This window comes from Scyliorhinus canicula, chromosome 17, assembly GCF_902713615.1.
Source record: "Scyliorhinus canicula chromosome 17, sScyCan1.1, whole genome shotgun sequence".
Classification (NCBI taxonomy): Eukaryota; Metazoa; Chordata; class Chondrichthyes; order Carcharhiniformes; family Scyliorhinidae; genus Scyliorhinus; species Scyliorhinus canicula.
The window spans coordinates 54,192,111-54,209,646 of record NC_052162.1 but is presented as its reverse complement, the minus strand read 5'-3'; the positions used below and the strand labels follow the sequence as shown (position 1 = coordinate 54,209,646).

General features: G+C 43.5%; 1 protein-coding gene across 4 annotated transcripts in view; it reads right to left on the bottom strand.

Annotated features, from left to right (window-relative positions):
• Positions 1-2,578: 2,578 nt before the first annotated feature.
• The window catches only part of LOC119951706 (probable E3 ubiquitin-protein ligase MID2), a 444,841-nt gene continuing 429,883 nt past the window's right edge, over positions 2,579-17,536 (bottom strand). For all 4 annotated transcript variants that reach the window (XM_038774982.1, XM_038774980.1, XM_038774983.1 and 1 more), the window contains exons 8-10: positions 10,816-10,977; positions 7,308-7,515; positions 2,579-3,745 (exon numbers count right to left, since the gene is read on the bottom strand). In XM_038774982.1, the coding sequence (XP_038630910.1) occupies positions 3,340-3,745; positions 7,308-7,515; positions 10,816-10,977 (776 nt within the window). In that variant the 3' untranslated portion in view covers positions 2,579-3,339. The remainder of the gene's footprint in view (positions 3,746-7,307; positions 7,516-10,815; positions 10,978-17,536) is intronic.

Here is a 17,536-nt window from a genome sequence, read left to right as displayed (position 1 = left end):
CCAGCGGGGTCTACCGGTCCCACCGTTGTCAACGGGATTTTCTGTTGACAGCACCTCTCGTCGCTGGGAAACCTGTGCGCCGGCGTGGGACTGGAATTACCTGCCGGCATCAACAACCGGTAAATCCCCCCTACGTTAAGAGATCTTGGCAGCAAAAAATGATTTACGTTTAAAAAGTTGAAAAACCCTGGGCGCGATTCTCCCATGCCGTGCCTTATGGGAGAATCGTCGTTCGCGTGATTTTTTTCCCGTGGCGGCGGTCCGACGCCGGCCGGTGATTCTGTGATGAGCAGAGAATCAGCCGGCAGGTTTGGCGCGGTGCAGGTCGCGGGCCGCTGTCCGCAGCCGGGCCGCCGATTCTCCGGCCTTGATGGGCCAAGCAGCCACGCGGAAATGGAAGAGTCCCGCCGGCGCCGTTCACACCTGGTAGCTATTGGCGGGAACTCGGGGCTCACCGATTGGCGGGCCAGCCTCCCCCCCAAGCCTACTTTGTCGTGTGTCCGGTCCCAGAACCCCCGCGCCATGTTGCGTCGGGGCCAGAGTGTTCCGTGAGTCTACCGTGCATGCACGGTTGGCGCTTTGCCACTGCGCATGAGCGGCTTGGCGCCGGCCCAGTCCATGCCAGGCTCTGGGTCACGGACAGTGACCCAGAGCCGGGATCGAACCTGGAACCTTGGCATCGTGAGGCAGCAATGCTAACCACTACGCCACCGTGCTGCCCCTGCTTCCACCTTAGTTAACATTCTCTGATGTGGGATTTTATTAAAGGCCTCTGGAAGTCCATATAAATAACATCTTTTGACATTCCCTTGTCCACTACCTTAGTGACCTCTTCAAAAACGTCTGGAAGATTAGTTAGACATGGCTTTCACTTCACAAATCCATGCTGGTTCTCCAGGAATGGTAGAATCGGGCACTCATAAATCTGGTACAGAATTAGTTAGGTATGAAGAAAAACATTTTATTCTCCCTAACAATGTGCTTTATTTCAACTTGACCAATACCGAACTGCATTAGTACGATGTATACCTTTATTCCATACCAGCCAATGTCTTTAAAAAAAAAAAATTTAGAGTACCCAATTCTTTATTTCCCAATTAAAGGGCAGTTGAGCATGGCCAATCCACCTACCCTGCACATCGTTTTGAGTTGTGGGTGTGAGACCCACACAGACATGGGGAGAACGTGCAAACTCCACATGGACAGTGACCCGGGGCTGGGATCTAACCTGGGTCCTCGGCGCCGTGAGGCAGCATTCCTAACCACTTTGACACTGTCCTGCCCTACCAGCCATATTCTTTAAGTGAGACTGCTGATCTTGTGCAGCATTTGGGGCACCATTCTGTAGTCTGTCCATTTGTATTTAGGTTAAGATGATCGAAATCCGTTTCACATACAAAAATATTTTCACCAACTGTCCCATGATTGTGAGCAGGATTTAAAAGCAGTTTCCAGATTTATAAACCTATTGTCTGATCCAGTGTGTGAGTCAACCTAATTTCCTTTACAAATTCTTAATGTTTCTAATTATATGCAGCTCTTTTTTTAAATAAATATGACTTCCAGATATGATAGTGACCAAGCCACAATTTTATTTCTTATTTAGGTTACTTTGGACATGGGTGTACCTTGTTAAATTTCTTTCAATTAAAATCACTGACCAGAAGAACAAATCATTCCATGCACAAGCCTCCATTTTCTATTTCTGCTTTTATGGCATTGAATACGCATAGGAACATTTGTATCTCTGTACTTGTGTAGCTACTAGATGTATATTAAGGTAGTGTTAACATTCTGTACCTAAATTTAATTTTATGTTAAGATAGTTTAATTCCGGGGGCAGCATGGTGGCACAGTGGGTTAGCACTGCAGCCTCACGGCACCGAGGTCCCAGGTTCGATTCCGGTTCAGGGTCACTGTCTGTGTGGAGTTTGCACATTCTCCCCGTGTTTGCGTGCGTTTCGCCCCCACAACCCAAAGATGTGCAGGCTAGGTGGATTGGCCATGCTAAATTGCCCCTTAATTGGAAAAAATTAATTGGGTACTGTAAATTTATAAAAAAAGATAGTTTAATTCCTTGTATATGAGGGTGAGGGGCACTCATCGCTCGTGTGTTTGCGTACACATATTTATGTGCTATCCCTGGTGGTTATATGGTGCAGTATGCACTTGGCTTTCACAAGTATCTAACTTGGATTATGCATCTTGTTTTCCACAGGTGTTAGTTATAAATCTACAAGGCACGGGTGCCTGTGCTTGGATCCCTGATGATGCGGCTGTGAATATCCATGCATTCCCTTGTGATGTGAATGTGGTTGAGGAAGGGAGGGAGGGAGTTAGGGAGGGAGAAGATTTTGCCAACTGGGAAAGATGTCTGTTTTCCTCGGATGCTTGGCTATGGGATTGTGATTGCTGATTTCACCTTCACAGGTTGCCAAAATTTGCAAACTCCAACCTTGAATACATTCCTTTACATTTTAAACTAGAATCATATCTTAGCTGTAAAATAGCTTCCAAAAATAATAACAATTTGGAAAATAATCCCACTTTTCAAATTGGGTGAAAAACAACCAACCAGTTTGTCATTAAATATTTATACCATTTTTCTAAACATTTTAACATTACACAGACCAGTTAAAGTTCCAAATATCAACAGCATGGTTCTTATACACATCCTTGAATGGAATTATCTTCATTCACAAACAATACCAACAAAGATGACAATATAATGAATCCATGAATATATCAGGACAAATTTCTTGATGGAATTAAGTTCTGCTTTGAGGCACTGTCTAAACATGCTTACTGTCTCAGTTCTCTGCACACCTTGTTTGTCATCTTACAGCAACTCCTAATTGTCCCTTCATGGTGACTGCTGAGTGACACTTGAAGGGTGGAATCATTGTCCTTTCACTGTGAGAAGTTCTCTTCTCGGTGGTGCAGAAGATTCTCTCAGCAACCAGAACTATTATGTTTCAGACTCTAGTCGTTGGGTGTGTCTGGTGTATAATACACAGGTTTCTAGAAATTGAGGAAGCCACATCTTCAGATCTACTTAATATATCTTCTTCCAGCTTTGACATATTAAAAACAGCTTTCCATAATCTAAAGCATGTCTTGAAAGTGCATTTGGAATACAATCTCACTCCAATGATAATCTGTGAACATATTTATCATAAATAATTTATAAATTCAATACAATAGTAGTCATTCTGTGTAAGGCGGCTCTTGTGCTATCTTGAGAGGGCACAATGCATAGTCTAGCCCTGCCTGGAGTAATGCAATTTTTGGGGTGTAGGGCAATCATGGATGGGCCAGGGTTCAGTTTCAGACTGGCCTTTATTGGCTGACTTTTATCCCTGACATGTAAGGAGATTCTTGGGGTCTACAAATGCACTCCTGCTGCTGCTCCAAGCAGTCTAACGGGTCCGGGACAGGGAGCCCCGACAGGATCATTAATGATTTGTTCCAGATTGTGAATGTGGGGCACACAGGTAGAGCAAATGAAATGTCAAATGTGTGCAGGTGATGCGTGTTCATGGCATCGTAGAACGATAACGTGTTACCATCGTAGTCAAGGAGGACACCAAGTCTCCGCAGCTGATGGCTGGCATCCACTGACATCTCTTTGCCGCTGTGTCTGACAGCAAAGTTGTTATTGCACCGGGAGAATACCCATGAAGATGAATTCTTTCCATTCCACTCATTCTTCGGGGCTGATTTATATGAAATGCCAATGGAATACCTGGAAACAAAAACGGAACAAAAAATCAGGCGGCTTTTCTGAATAATTAGTCTTCAATTTGCAAGGTTTCAATATTTCTAGCTAGAGAGCGGCTGGACTGCAGAGCTTTGATCTGACCTGTTGGTTAAGGGATTGTTTGTCTTGATTATTGTGTGCTGCTTCTACTGTTTGTTAAGCATGTAGTCTGGTTTTATAGCTTCACCAAGTCGGCTCCTCATTTTAAGTTATGCCAGGTTCTTCCATGCTCTCCTACATTTCCCATTAAACTGTTGATCCACTGGCTTGATGGTATTGAGGGATAGGCTCAGCCACGTGGTCATGAAGTTCCAGATTGTGATGTAGACTGCAGGGATGGGTTCAGAGGTTGAGGTATTGTGGAAGGGAAGTTAATGTGAGGATTAGTTGCCCATTTAATTGCTATTAAAGAAATGGCACTTGCTAAAGGATGCTGGGAATGCTTAACTATATTTTAATACTGCTTCTGAATGAAAATAAGTAGGTCAGGTAACGTAAACAAAATACTGCTTAGTATTTTGGACTTGGCCTTATTATGATAACATATTGCCCTCCGAAAGTTAACAAATGCGTATAAGTATTGTTTTTAAACCAATGACAAAACATTCATGTTTCCTCTTGCGTATGTTCCCAAGGTTTTATCTCTTCAAAGTTGTTTATTTCACATTATAAATATAATGGTTTTCAACTGTATAATTCAGAGTGCTGTGGAATGGCTATTTAGCCAGACCACGGCCCTTTCTGCAAATATTTGTATCAAATAAATTTCCTGAATCGAAGCTCGAAGAATTTGTCTTTATTACAATTTCCACGACAGGTGTTGGTGAGGGGAAAATCCGAGGCCTGGTGGTGGGGTTCTCGTGATGTGTAGTTTGGAGTCTTCATTGTGAGATCTGATGCTTTCAAAATAAGTTGTTGGGTGTGAGAGGAGGGCGGGGGTGTGTAGGGGTGGTGAGTGTGTTCTATCATGAAGATTCCTCAGACAGGCATCTGGATCCAGGAGTGCAATTTCATTCACCTCCTGAATCTATCGCGGTCTTGCCTTGATGAAGCTGTTGGGTTTGCCAACACTTAGGTCTGCATTTCACATGCCCTCTCAGGGCTTGTTTTCAATAGGGGGAACCACCACCTTCTCACCCACCCCCAAGCTCACTCTTCTAATACAGGGGATGGGATGATGCTGAAATCAGCAGCCTGCCTGCCAAACCTTAACAGATAGTAAAGGGTCAAAAATGTTTGTTACTGAGCCAATTGACCCCAATAACATTCTGCCCACATCATAAACCGTGTGGCGGAGGCAGGCAAGTGAGAGTGGGCAGCTCTATTTTTAAATAAATTATTCAAAGGCGGGAATGAAGCTCTATTTTCAGATTAGGAAGGTGGCCCCCATGAGATACAACCCCCCCCCCCCCCCTTTCCATCAAAACCACTCCAATATTCACCCCCTTCCCCCTCCCAACCTGCCCAAACCCTCCCTGCATGAGGTTGCTGGTGGGTTTGGGTTAGGAAACAACTTTTTCAGAATTTGATGGCCCCACCGCTCCCCCATCTGACTCAATCCCAGTTTTTTTGTTCATAGAAGATATACAAAAACTAAGAGCAGGAGGAGGCCATTCGGCCCATCAAGCATGTTCCGCCATTCATTATGATCATGGCTGATCATCTAACTCAATAGCCTAATCCCGTTTCCCCCCCACAGCCCCTTCACCCCAAGTGCGATACTTAACTGCTTCTTGAAACCATACAATATTTTAGACTCAACTACATCCTATGGTAACGAATTCCATAGGCTCACCGCTCTCTGGGTAAAGAAATGTCTTCTCATCTCTGTCCGAAATGGTCTAACCCGTATCATCTGACTGTGACCCCTGGTTCTGGACACACCCACCATCGGGAACATCCTTCCTGCGTCAACCCTGTCCAGTCGTGTTAGATTTTGATAGGTTTCTATGAGATACTCCCTCATTCTCCTGAACTCCAGCAAATACAATCCTAACTGATTCAATCTCGCCTTGTACATCAGTCCTGTCATCCCAGGAATCAGTCTGCACTCCCTCTATAGCTAGAACTTCCATCCTCAGACAAAGAGACCAAAACTGCATACAATATTCCAGGTGTGGACTCACAAAGGCCCTGCATAATTGCAGCAATACATGCCTGCTCCTGTACTCAAATCCTCTAGCAATGAAGGCCAGCATACCACTTGCCTTCTTTACTGCCTGCTGTACCTGCATGCTTACGTTTAGTGACTGGTGCAAAAGGACACCCAGGCCTCGTTTCACGTTCCCCTCACCTAATTAATTCAGATAATAGTCTGCCTTCTTGTTTTTGCTACCAAAGTGGATAACCTCACATTTCTCCAAGTGAAGGGGTGGGCCCACGTCGCATGCTGGTAGAGGGGAGGGCAGGCTCTGAATGGGTCCACCTTGCCAGCAACTTAGGTTTGGAAACTTTCAAAGTCAGGATTCCCGCGATGTCATTTGTGGTGACAATTGATCGGGGAAATCCCGCTAGATTCTCCCTTCCCTCAGCCATTCGCACCCCCCAGCAACAGGAATGGAAAATTCCCATAGTATCTCCAAACTAACTGCTAAACTGCCCAAGTCAGCGCTATCAGAATGACCCAACTTAATGGATGCAACATACCAGCATCTACACTCGTGATCAAGCCAAAGGCGGATTCTTAATTCTTTTACTCTTTATCTGGACTCTTAACTTCTCATTTTTAATTAGTGTGTGTATGTGTATGTTACATTTTTACTATTTTTCCCGTGTTTCAATAACATATAAATGTCGGGTGAAATTTTCTCTGATGTCGGCAAAGGCCAATGTTGGGTGGGAAAAGCTACTGATGGCAATAGTGGATTTTTCCACCATATTGTACAGGACTTTGAAGAAAATGAGGCAGGCAAGGGTTTCACATATCGTTGGCAGTGGTCTCAACTCAGCGAATTAAACATCCGGTGCTATTTTTAAAGACCGCCCCAGCACACAGTGAGCACACCAGAAACAATCTTCATGTAGGTGCACACCCGGCATCAAGCTAGCATAAAACTGGCACACACCAAGTATCACCTGCTGTGCTCAACTCCTAATGCTGGCCAGGTGCACGCCTTCTAAGACCAGTTGTGCTTCTCACCAATTTGACATCACAACGCTGTGGACGTATTACCTGCCATGGGGGTATCATTCTGGTGTACGGGCCTGATAACGAGATGCTAATTTATTATAGTGAGGTTCCCAGCATTGAACAGCAGGAAATGCGGCCTGCCACTCACATTGATTAGGAAAACCTTTAATGAAAGTATGTGGTTGAGGATGGGGTCATATTGGGTGATGTTATATCACAGGTGAATAGCTTGCTGCCATTTATTGTTTAGATTAATGTGTAGAGTTGCTATTTGGTTGAGGTAATGGAGAGCTGCTTAAAAACAACTAATGAGGGGTGAGATGTGGGAGCAGAGTTTATCAAAATCTACATTTTCGATAACTTTGTAAAAGAGGTATGAGTGGTGATGTTTGACGTTAATCATTCAAAACTCTGTACCATGTACATCCTCCAAGTAGAACCTCCCAGTAATGGCAGCCACTGTCGATAAACACATTCCCCAAAGCCCCGTAGCTCCCTTGGCTGCTAAACCGCTCGGGGGTGTGGCTCTTCTTCATGGAATTGTCATCCCGTTCCATAGCCAGGCCATCGTTGGACAACTTCAGCTTCTTGTGAGCAGTTTTGGGATCCAGTTTGAAAGGCTGACCTGGAAAATGCATGCCAAGAACAAAAATGTAAATTGAGACAAACGGTCACCATTAACCATTGGATAATTACATCATTTCAACAAGTGTGAAGTAGGTAGTAGAATTACATTTCAGCCTTACTGTTAGTTAAAATAACAGGATTTTTAACATATTTATATAGATCTATAGAAAGTGATTGATTTCCTTCATGTTGTTCCTTTCTTATTTACTTTTTATTTATAATTCCCATTCCTTAAGAACATAGGAACACGATTACATTAATATTGGAAGGGGTTCAGTGATTCTCATCCCTCAGACTGTGATATCTTCTTAGCTGGACTACAACGTTCCTGTCGTAACAACAAAGATTGTTGGTGTTCTTGGTATTAATAATAATAATCATTAATAATGCCACAAGTAGGCTTACATTAACACTGCAACAAAGTTACAGTGAAAATCTCCGAATCGCCACCACAGTACGGTGCCTGTTCGGGTACACTGAGGGAAAATTCAGAATGTCCAATTCACCTAACAAGCATGTCTTTCGGGACACATGGGAGGAAACCAGAGCACCTGGAGGAAACCTATGCAGACACGGGGAGAATGTGCAGACTCCGCACAGACAGTGACCCAAGCCGGAAATTGAACCTGGGTCCCTGGTGCTGTGAAGCAACAGTGCTAACCACTGTGATACCGTGCGAGATTAACCTGCCAAAGTATCTGATCATTTGATGTCACGTTGATATTTTGTTACAGAGCCAACTTCAGATAGATGTGCTTGTGATTAAAACAGAAATTTGATTCGGGTAGACAAGACAGGATTTCCCTACAGGGTTCAGGACACTGATGTCGGAACCAAATGGGAGTGCCACGCCTGCACTTGCAGAGTGCAGGCCTAATTGGTCATGCTCACCACCCAATAAAGAATGATTAGCACACTGCTTATACTGCTGCCACCTCAAACACCAGCTCCAGAGCCTCGGCAACCACATCAGGAGAGGTGGGCATAGTTAGGAGACCTTAAGACCTAAAACTGGTCGTGTCCTCAGAGGTATAAATTAAAAATTAAGTACAGATGGGCCAATCGGCAGGCTCTTTTGAGTTTGGTCTATGGGTGCCAGCAGCCCCTTTTTGGGGGATGAAGCCTCTAAATCTAATGGCCCTGTCAGTCTGCCATAGGGAGTCCACATCCATTGAGCAGCCACCTCATTTGGTGGAGAATTACTCCATCACTGCCAAAATGCCAGTAAGCATTGGTGCCAGTAAGCATGGGTGCCCGAGGTTGGCCGAGAGATTGGGGTGGCATCTCACAGGAAGTGAGGTAAGTGTGGCCTCTGTGGGGTGTTCCTGACCGAGGCCAGTAAAAATGACAGAGTGCCATTTGATAGTGGGTTCGTTCTCTGCGCTGCAGGTACCAAAACATACCTCACTATACGCACCCAAAACAGGATTCTGTTTTCTGGGGATTAAGTCACACCCGTAATCTCTATTGTAATGTTGGTAAGCACAGTAGCAAATTTGAACCCAGCAAGGTTTCAAAAAGTGCAATGAAGACCATGACCAGACAGTGATTTTAGTGATTAAGTGGTAGGTTTTGTCTCGGACATCATGGGACTCTTCCAATCTCTTACCCCATTCTTCAAATTCTGCCAATGGATCTTTTACACCTATCTGGGAGAGAAGTCACAGTCTCTGTTTAATCATCTGAAAAAGGGCACTTTGGGATGTTCTAAGGTCATGAAAAGCACTGTAGAAATAGAAGTCTTTTCTTTCACAGACTCACAAATTAGAGATTCATTAGAAGCAGGACTATAGCCTGATTTTTACCTTCTCTAACTGAGTGGACACGGAATCAGACTACATCTTCCCGACAGATTGAACTTTGCACTTTCCGGGACTAAGAACCAATTTATTTTTTAATTTGCTGAATGTTTTAGCGGCTGTTGAACTTAGACTGCCAAGTAGTTAAATTTACTTGCCAGTGTAACACTTATACAGATCAATAAGTCTAAGGTTTGTCATCACTTTAAGGTGTGCTACTTACTATTTTATCGTAATTATAATTGAGATGCAGGAATTGGCCACAACAGTCCTGGTTAAGTAGGACTAAAATCAGCCCCGATTGCTGCTTCTGATATTTATCAAGTGATCCTCTTTGGAATGTGTGACATATAGCCATTAGGTGATTAAGATTGAACAGCTGGTGGATACTTGAACAGAGAGAACTGTGTGAGCTACCATTGGGCTGCTGGCCTGTGAAATTGGGAGAGTTGACTTCTTTGAGAAAAGTGGGGGATGAGGGTAAATGTCAGAAGCAGAATTTTCATTCGATTTATATTGTATATTTTTCCTTTAAACAACAACTATCGCCAGTAGACCTAGTTCAGAAATGTTTCTGTGATGTCTTGTTTCAATGGAGTGGACATATCTATCTCCCTTGCACTGCCAGGCCTCCACCACTTCTCTGTTGCGTTTAACGCATGAATTGTCTCCTTCTGTGGCGTGCTATTCTATGATTTGATGCTCTTAAATGGGACCCCAAATATAAACAGTAATAAAACAGTTCCTGAATAGAAATATCAAGCCTTTGATTACTTCATTAAATTTACTGTGTGAATGATGAGAAAGTTTGATGAGACTTTTCATTTTCTCCTCGTTGTACATGGTTATTGTATTCATGTAAAATCCCTTTGTGTGCAATTGTAATGCAATAGATCTCTTAATTGCATTTATACAGCACACAAAGGAATATAGCTCAAACATGGTAACCAGTGTACCACCAGACACAATTAGTTTTTTATTATTATTATATTGCCACAACACGCCATTATACTTGCCATTCAGAGTACACATGGTGCAGAGTGATAACAATTAAACCTTGCGAAGTGACTTTTGCTCGGCTCTGGAGGCTGATTTCAGGCCTAATCCGAGCTCAATCATCATCCACACAGACATTTTCTGGCAGTAATCACGGAATGGTCAACAGGAGGAGAAGCTACAGCTACTTTTCCCCCTCCCTAACCCAGGGGTTCTTAGTGCCCTTTTAACATGCCCCTACTCGTCTAGCTGAAATTAGCTAACTGAAATGGAAATGCTTCAGTTACATTCTGTCTTTATAGTTTTTAGCAAAACCAAACTGTGGTTATGTTATCCAAAAGGGTGAGATCAGAGTAACATTTGTTCATTTGTTAACTCAAAAGATAATTCCGTCCCGAGGTATGTTAATTGTCAACGGAGTGGATGAAGCCAGCCAATGGTTTCTAATTAATTAACTATCTTGAGTAAACAACATGCCTCAGAAATCATAAGGGAATACTTACTATTAGTCTTCAGTCTGGCTGGCTCACTGATGCGACTGCCAGCCTGGTTGATTGCCTTCACAATAAAGATATATCTGGTCCCAGACTGTAGCCCATGCACAGTGTAATGGTTTTGCTTGATGTTGGGAACAATCATCCAACTATCAACGGAGTTGTACAAACCTGTAATGAGAAGAGCTACGGCTAAGTAAAGGAATAAGCACAACAAACACTATCAGACGTTTGAGCTGCTTTTGAGCAAAATATTCCATTGGAGAGCATAGAGACTTGAATCTCTATTTGACCTGTTATCTATATTAAACTACGACTCTGGCAAAGAGGACCTTCAGTCATATATGTAATGATTTGGGCTTTTGGGATTGCACAAAGTGGCCCTGGGGAGGCATATCGGAAGACTCACCTACACCTCTTAACAAGAAGTTCAATCGTCGAATGCACAGAACAGAAATTTTGATTATCTCTGTGGTTGATCCATCCACCTCCTGCCTTTCCATTGGAATCTTGTGACCGAGATTATGTGAGCAACAAATATCATGCTACATTGCTCATAATCAGATGGGACCACTTAAGTTGGATGATGTGCCATTTTATAAGGACAGGAGTGTCATGCTATGTAACACACAATTAATTATTCTGTAGTTAACTGAAGCGGTGTCCGTGCTTAGGCACCAAAGATAAATTGCTTGTAAATGAATATTGGCTGTGTGAATTTGGATTTTAATTCATATTCAGGCTGTTGATCAGATTCCCGATTTGTTTTTTTTAAGTGAATTAATAAACCTAACTCTGACTTGGGATATATTTACTCTGACATTCTTTGGTCATAGATATTAATTTGATAAAAAATGTCACTCAAATTTGGTATGATGTTTCAAAAGATGGTCAAATGTGACGGCAGGATGGACAAAAGATGGTGTAGTAATAATCAAGGTCTAGTTTTAAGGCCAATTAAATTGGATATCTTAAATTAAAGAATTGGGCACTTTAAAAACCAGAGTCTGCAGATGCCTGCAGAATCCGAATATATAGAACTCAAGACAAGCAGTTAGGGTCTGTCTGAAGCAGCCCCTGAATAACCCATCAAGTAATTATCAGTGCTACTTCAGATTCACTGGCCTATTGTCCACAGTTCCTGATATCCCATCAACTGATAGTCGCTCCTACTTAAGATGCATTGGCCTATTGTTCACAGTTCCGATAACCCATCGAGCAATCATCGCTCCTCCCAAGGCGGGTTCAGGTACCCTGTCAACAGGTCATCAACCAGACCATTGGGCACTGAGACCCTGCCTCCTGAGACTCCATTGGCTGAAGGCCAAGGGCAGGTGGAGAAAGAAGGTGGGTGGCGACAGGGGGATAAAAAGATAGACATTTTCCAGACATCTGGAGAGAAAGGACTGGAGGCAAAAGACTCAAAGCAAAAGACTCGAAGCTTGGCGTGTGAGGTAACCTTGACCAGACCAGAAGCAAGGAAGCAAGCAAGCAGCAGTCAGTGAGAATCACCTTGGCAAAGAGGAACCAGAGAGACTCAGAGCGGATCTGCAGCTTACCAAATCATTTTTACAGGAAGTATAGTCAAATCCTGGGTGTTTCTTGTATATATAGTGGGTAATTTATGGGTTAACTATATTTAATAAAGTGTGTTGCATTAGATCTGTGTCCTACTTTGTTCTCATAAATAAAGACACCTGGGTAAACTTTAATTGTAGATCTGGTTGAAGTATCTGAAATGGACAGACACAACAATGGACAAATGTTACACTTTATGTCAGTGTGTGCTATAGCACATTCTATACTCCAGCCAATCAAGTTAGATCCCAATGAAAATATTGCAATCTTCGAAGCACCATCATTCAATTGTTATTTTTCTTTTGAAAATTATTCTCCCCTCTTTATTTATGCCTTCCATTAAAGTTGGTGACTAGCTGGAGCACAATACCATGGGCAACCATCCCCAAGTCTAAGGACCTAAACAGTGCGTGATATTTTTCCAATCACACGGTAGCATAGTGGTTATCACTGTTGCTTCACAGCGTTAGGGACCCAGGTTCGATTCTCGGCTTGGGTCACTGTCTGTATGGAATCTGCACAGTCTCTCCATGACTGCGTGGGTTTCCTCCTGAAAGACGTGCGTGTTTATTCGGCGAATTGGACATTCTGAATACTCCCTCTGTGTACCCAGACAGGTGGTGGAGTGTGGCGAATTGGGGATTTTCACATGACTATTCAATGCGACTTGCATTGAATAAAGGGGCCCGAACAGTAAGCATGCGACCCAGGCCGCATACGGCCCCGTTTTTTACAGTAGAGGGCTTCACTCGCCGGAACTCCCCATTGTAGCGAGAGATTGGGACACCATTTATAAATGGCATCCCGATCTCCGAGGTCCCCAAAACAATCCCCAACCTCCCACCCAGCCCGAACACAATATGGGAGGGTCCCTGCCCCCATGCACCCCCCAACACCCACGGCAGGCAACCCAGGCCCAATCGCGCACAAAAGATGCCAGCTTGGCACCTTACCATTGCCAACCTGGCAACCTGACAGTGCCCATTCCAGCGGTCAGTGCCACATGGGCACTTATGCAGAGTCAGGCTGGCACCAAGGTGGCACTGCCAGGGTGCCCAGGTGGCACCGGCAGTGCCAGGACACTCTCCTGCCCAAAGGGCATGCAGCTGGGGCCTCCAATCCCGTTGGGGACCCCCATGAATGCTGTTCTGTCGGGGACCAGTTTTATTTTTCAAAAAATATACTTTATTCATAAAATCTATAATCAACATTACAGAACATTTCAAATTGTCTTGCCTGTACATTTCCATCAGAGTTACACATTCCCTTGACTTTCTTCCATTCAATTGGGATGACATTACACACATATCCCTCTTTATGTTTCAATTCTTTCTTAGATTACATTGTCATGTTTCTTTTATACATTGGAGTGTTAATGACCCAGACCGAGGGGTTTTATTTGTGGGGACCAGTACCAAACTGTGCTCGCCCGAGGACTCTGAGGCAAAGGGGTTGAATCGTAAAGCCTCTGGTACTTTGGGAATCTGCACATTATAGTGAGGCTTATTGCCTTGCTCTTCTGTGCAAATTTGCCAAAAGGTGATCCCACCCACTGTGGGCAGGATTCACACATCAACGTTTCGTGAGATTGCGTTGAATTTCGCAAGGGGTTGAGAGATGGGTGGATCCCGGGAGCGCGGTCCCCCGGCTTTCAATGGCCACGCTGCGCTATGGTGAGCTCTTTTTGGGTGGAGCATGCCTGTTAGATCGTGCCCAGAGTTTCCATAATCAAACTGCTGCTGCATTCTCAGCCAAAAGAACACAAGAAAGTGTCCTGGAGCTCTAACCATAGCACAGAAGGTGCACTCAGGAGGTCATTTTCCTGCAGTCAGGCATATAGGAATCTGTGAATACACAGGGTCAAACAAATGAATAGTGGTTCATTTAGTTTGTCCCAAAGATAAAAAAAAATACAATGATACATTCTATGTTTTATACTCCTCAATAAATTCTGCAATCAAAAACTATCCAATTCACCTTTTGAAAGGTCACTCTACATTGGCCTCTGGGTTCCTGCTGAAATCAGAAAAGGTGAATTTCAAATCTGCCATATATCCAAGGGGTTTGGGAGACTGACCTGCAATAAGCTGTCCCCTGTGATTTAAACCTTTAATTGAATAACTCACAAAAATAAAAGTACCTCTTAGTAGGCAAATGTCCACTTTATTTAGAAGAAAGTTGACTTTTTTAGTCACAATATTCCTCTTGGTTTTATCCCCTGCCCCCCCCCCCCCCCCCCCCCCCACCCAGAAGATTCAATGAATAGTTATTTATTCAGAACCATTTAGAGACTTACATAATAGGATTCTCAGAGTAAGATGATGAAGTGAAAGACATTCACTAAGCAGACGGGCTGGCATGCTGAGATAAGGTACAGGACACTAAATATGTGCACAGTATTAAAGAGGGATTGTTTTAAGCTGACAGCATTTTAGCCCATGGGACAGCTTGTTACTGTTTCACAAGAAACTCAGCCTTTTGCACTGGAAGTGAAAGTTGTCACTATCTATCAATCAGGTCATTTGGAGGACAGGACAAGTGCCTGACAGAACCAATCCATCAGATTTTACTTTCTTCCACTATTAATTATACCCAAACTTGAGGTAGAAGAGTTTATAAAGAACCGATGATGCTCGAGGGTTACAGTTACAGATGTGTTTAGTTACAGGTTTGTCCACTGCACTTGAATCCCCTGAAGATCTATCCTTGGCACCCTTCTCTTTCTCCATTATCTCCATGCTGTCTGCTGACATTGGGCCAGAATTTTGCATCCCACACATAGCAAACCCACGTTGGGTGGGAATAAAGGTGGGCGAGGCCTGCAAACAGATGTTGCACTCCCAATCAGCATGAGAAAGAGGCTGCACACAGTTCTCCTGTCTTGGCTGGCTCCATTGTAGAGGTGGGCATTTGAGATTCCCTGAAATTTTCATGGATTGGGTAGGCTTCTGAAGGTGACATGGTTCATCAACGAGTTCAGAGGAATTCTAAACCTTGGTGAACTCTAGTCTGGAGTTGAGAACCTTTTGACTAATGATGTCAAAAGTTGTTGATAACTTCACATATCATCATAAAATGTTGTATAATAGCTAAATATGTTTTAATTACAGTGAATAATCACAGGGGTTTTCTCATAAAATATAAGTGAACATTAAATTAATCACTATTCCGATAGTCAAAAATGCTTCAGATGCATTAGGGTACATTATCCAGTGGACAAAATGTTGTTCCGCATTAAACTGTATTGATATTGAGATTTGACTGCGCCAGCTGACCCCTGTGATTTTATCCTTTAATTGTCTAATAACTTTGGACACGTATCCCTGCTTTTAAGGTTGACCAAAAGGCTGAGTGCTGTCACTGACTTCAAATGTTTTAATACATTCAGCTCTGAATGCTTTATTTATACACTGTGCAATGGAATCCTATTATGAACGCTTCACCAAGTTCCAAACTCACTAATAGATTCAGCTGAGCTGGAGTTGTGACACAGTCATTGAATAGAATTTCATAAGGCATGCTTGGTTGAGCTCCAAACCTCAATAATGTCGCAGAATTTAATGAGGCCAGTGGGGTGCCCAACGACTGCCAACAGTTGTAGTACTCGATCTCCAGGAACCATGCGGGAAATAAGTTCGTAGTTGTCAAGTGGAAATCCGCTGTCCATGCTTCAAGCTCCACATAAGACATTTAATGTATGCACTTCGCCTAGTGGGGCAAAAGTCACATCCGAGAGCTGCCGTCCAATCAAAGGCCATCCACTCTCCATTACCAGCAATGCCACCAGCAGTGGAGGAGGCTGCCAACAATACATCTGGAGCTTCACCAGGGATCCCTGGTGAAAAGTAAATGAGGGAGGGTACGAGGGGGTTGAAAGAAAGGAGGGGGGTGGTTCTTGGTGGGCCATCATTCTTGCTGCCAGGCCCCTCAATCAGGTGTTGAGTGCCTTTAAACAGCACACCGCCAGTAATCGTCTGTGATTGATAGTTTCCACAAACCTTTGCACTTGTGATTTATTCATCTCCCTTCAATGTGTACAACCATTGGCCACATCAAAGAGAGGCAAATGCATTCCAAGCACTTAATACATTCTAATCACTCAAGCGTATGATTGCACTCACTTACCTCTCTTTGACCCCAACAGTTGCTAGGATACCGGACAGATACCCCACTATTTAATTTGCAAGACTATGAGAAAAGGATAATTCCCTCCATGAGTGGTTCCATGCACAAATAGAGAAACGGTGTATTAAAACAAACTTTATTACTAACTCTGGCTTAAAATAACTTCATCATACAAGAAAATAATTTACCAGTCAAACAGTGCTTAACAATAACAATGAAGCACTAACTCCTAATTGCTATCTTTTATCTGCACTCAAACAACACGCATCTCCAAAATCCCCTTTTGAATACAGCTTGCCGATTCTTGCCTGTGTTAATGTTTAACTTCCCAGCATTTGGGAAAAAGCTGCTGGTCAGTTCATATCCCCAATCAAAACTGGACTGAATCTCAACACCTGACTGATTCAGCCCCTTGCTCCTCCCATTAACTATATCATCTTGGTGAGGCCAAACACATTGGGTGGGATTCTCCGGTCTCCCAACCACGTGTTTCCCGGCTGCACGCAGTTTTCTGATGGCGTGATTCTATATCCCTCTCCGCTTGTGAATGGGATTTTACAATGTAACCAATCCATGCACTGGGATAAGTGCGGATGCATTGCCAGTGGAAAAAATTAATTGCAATGACCGGAGAATTCAAGCCATTGTCTCTAATAATCTATTCCCCAGGAAACTTTCTTTGTATAAACAAAATTCCGTTAGCCCAATTGTTACGATGCTTAAATGATTCCTTTTATAGCCACAAAACCGGGTTATCTTTCAAACCAGGATTTCAAAAAACATTCCTGCAGCAGTCACATACTAACCCAGGCTTTTAGGCTTGACTGCACCAAATACACATACTACACTGGCCTCGATTCTCCAGTCTCCCAGCTGCATGTATCTTGACCGTACTTTGTTCACTGGCAGTGGGATTCTATCTTTCCGCCGCTTGCAATGGGATTTCCCATTGTGCCCACCGCATGCCACTCGGAAACCCGCAAGCGGGGATGCGCTGGTGGGAAAAGTGAATCGTGATGACTGGAGA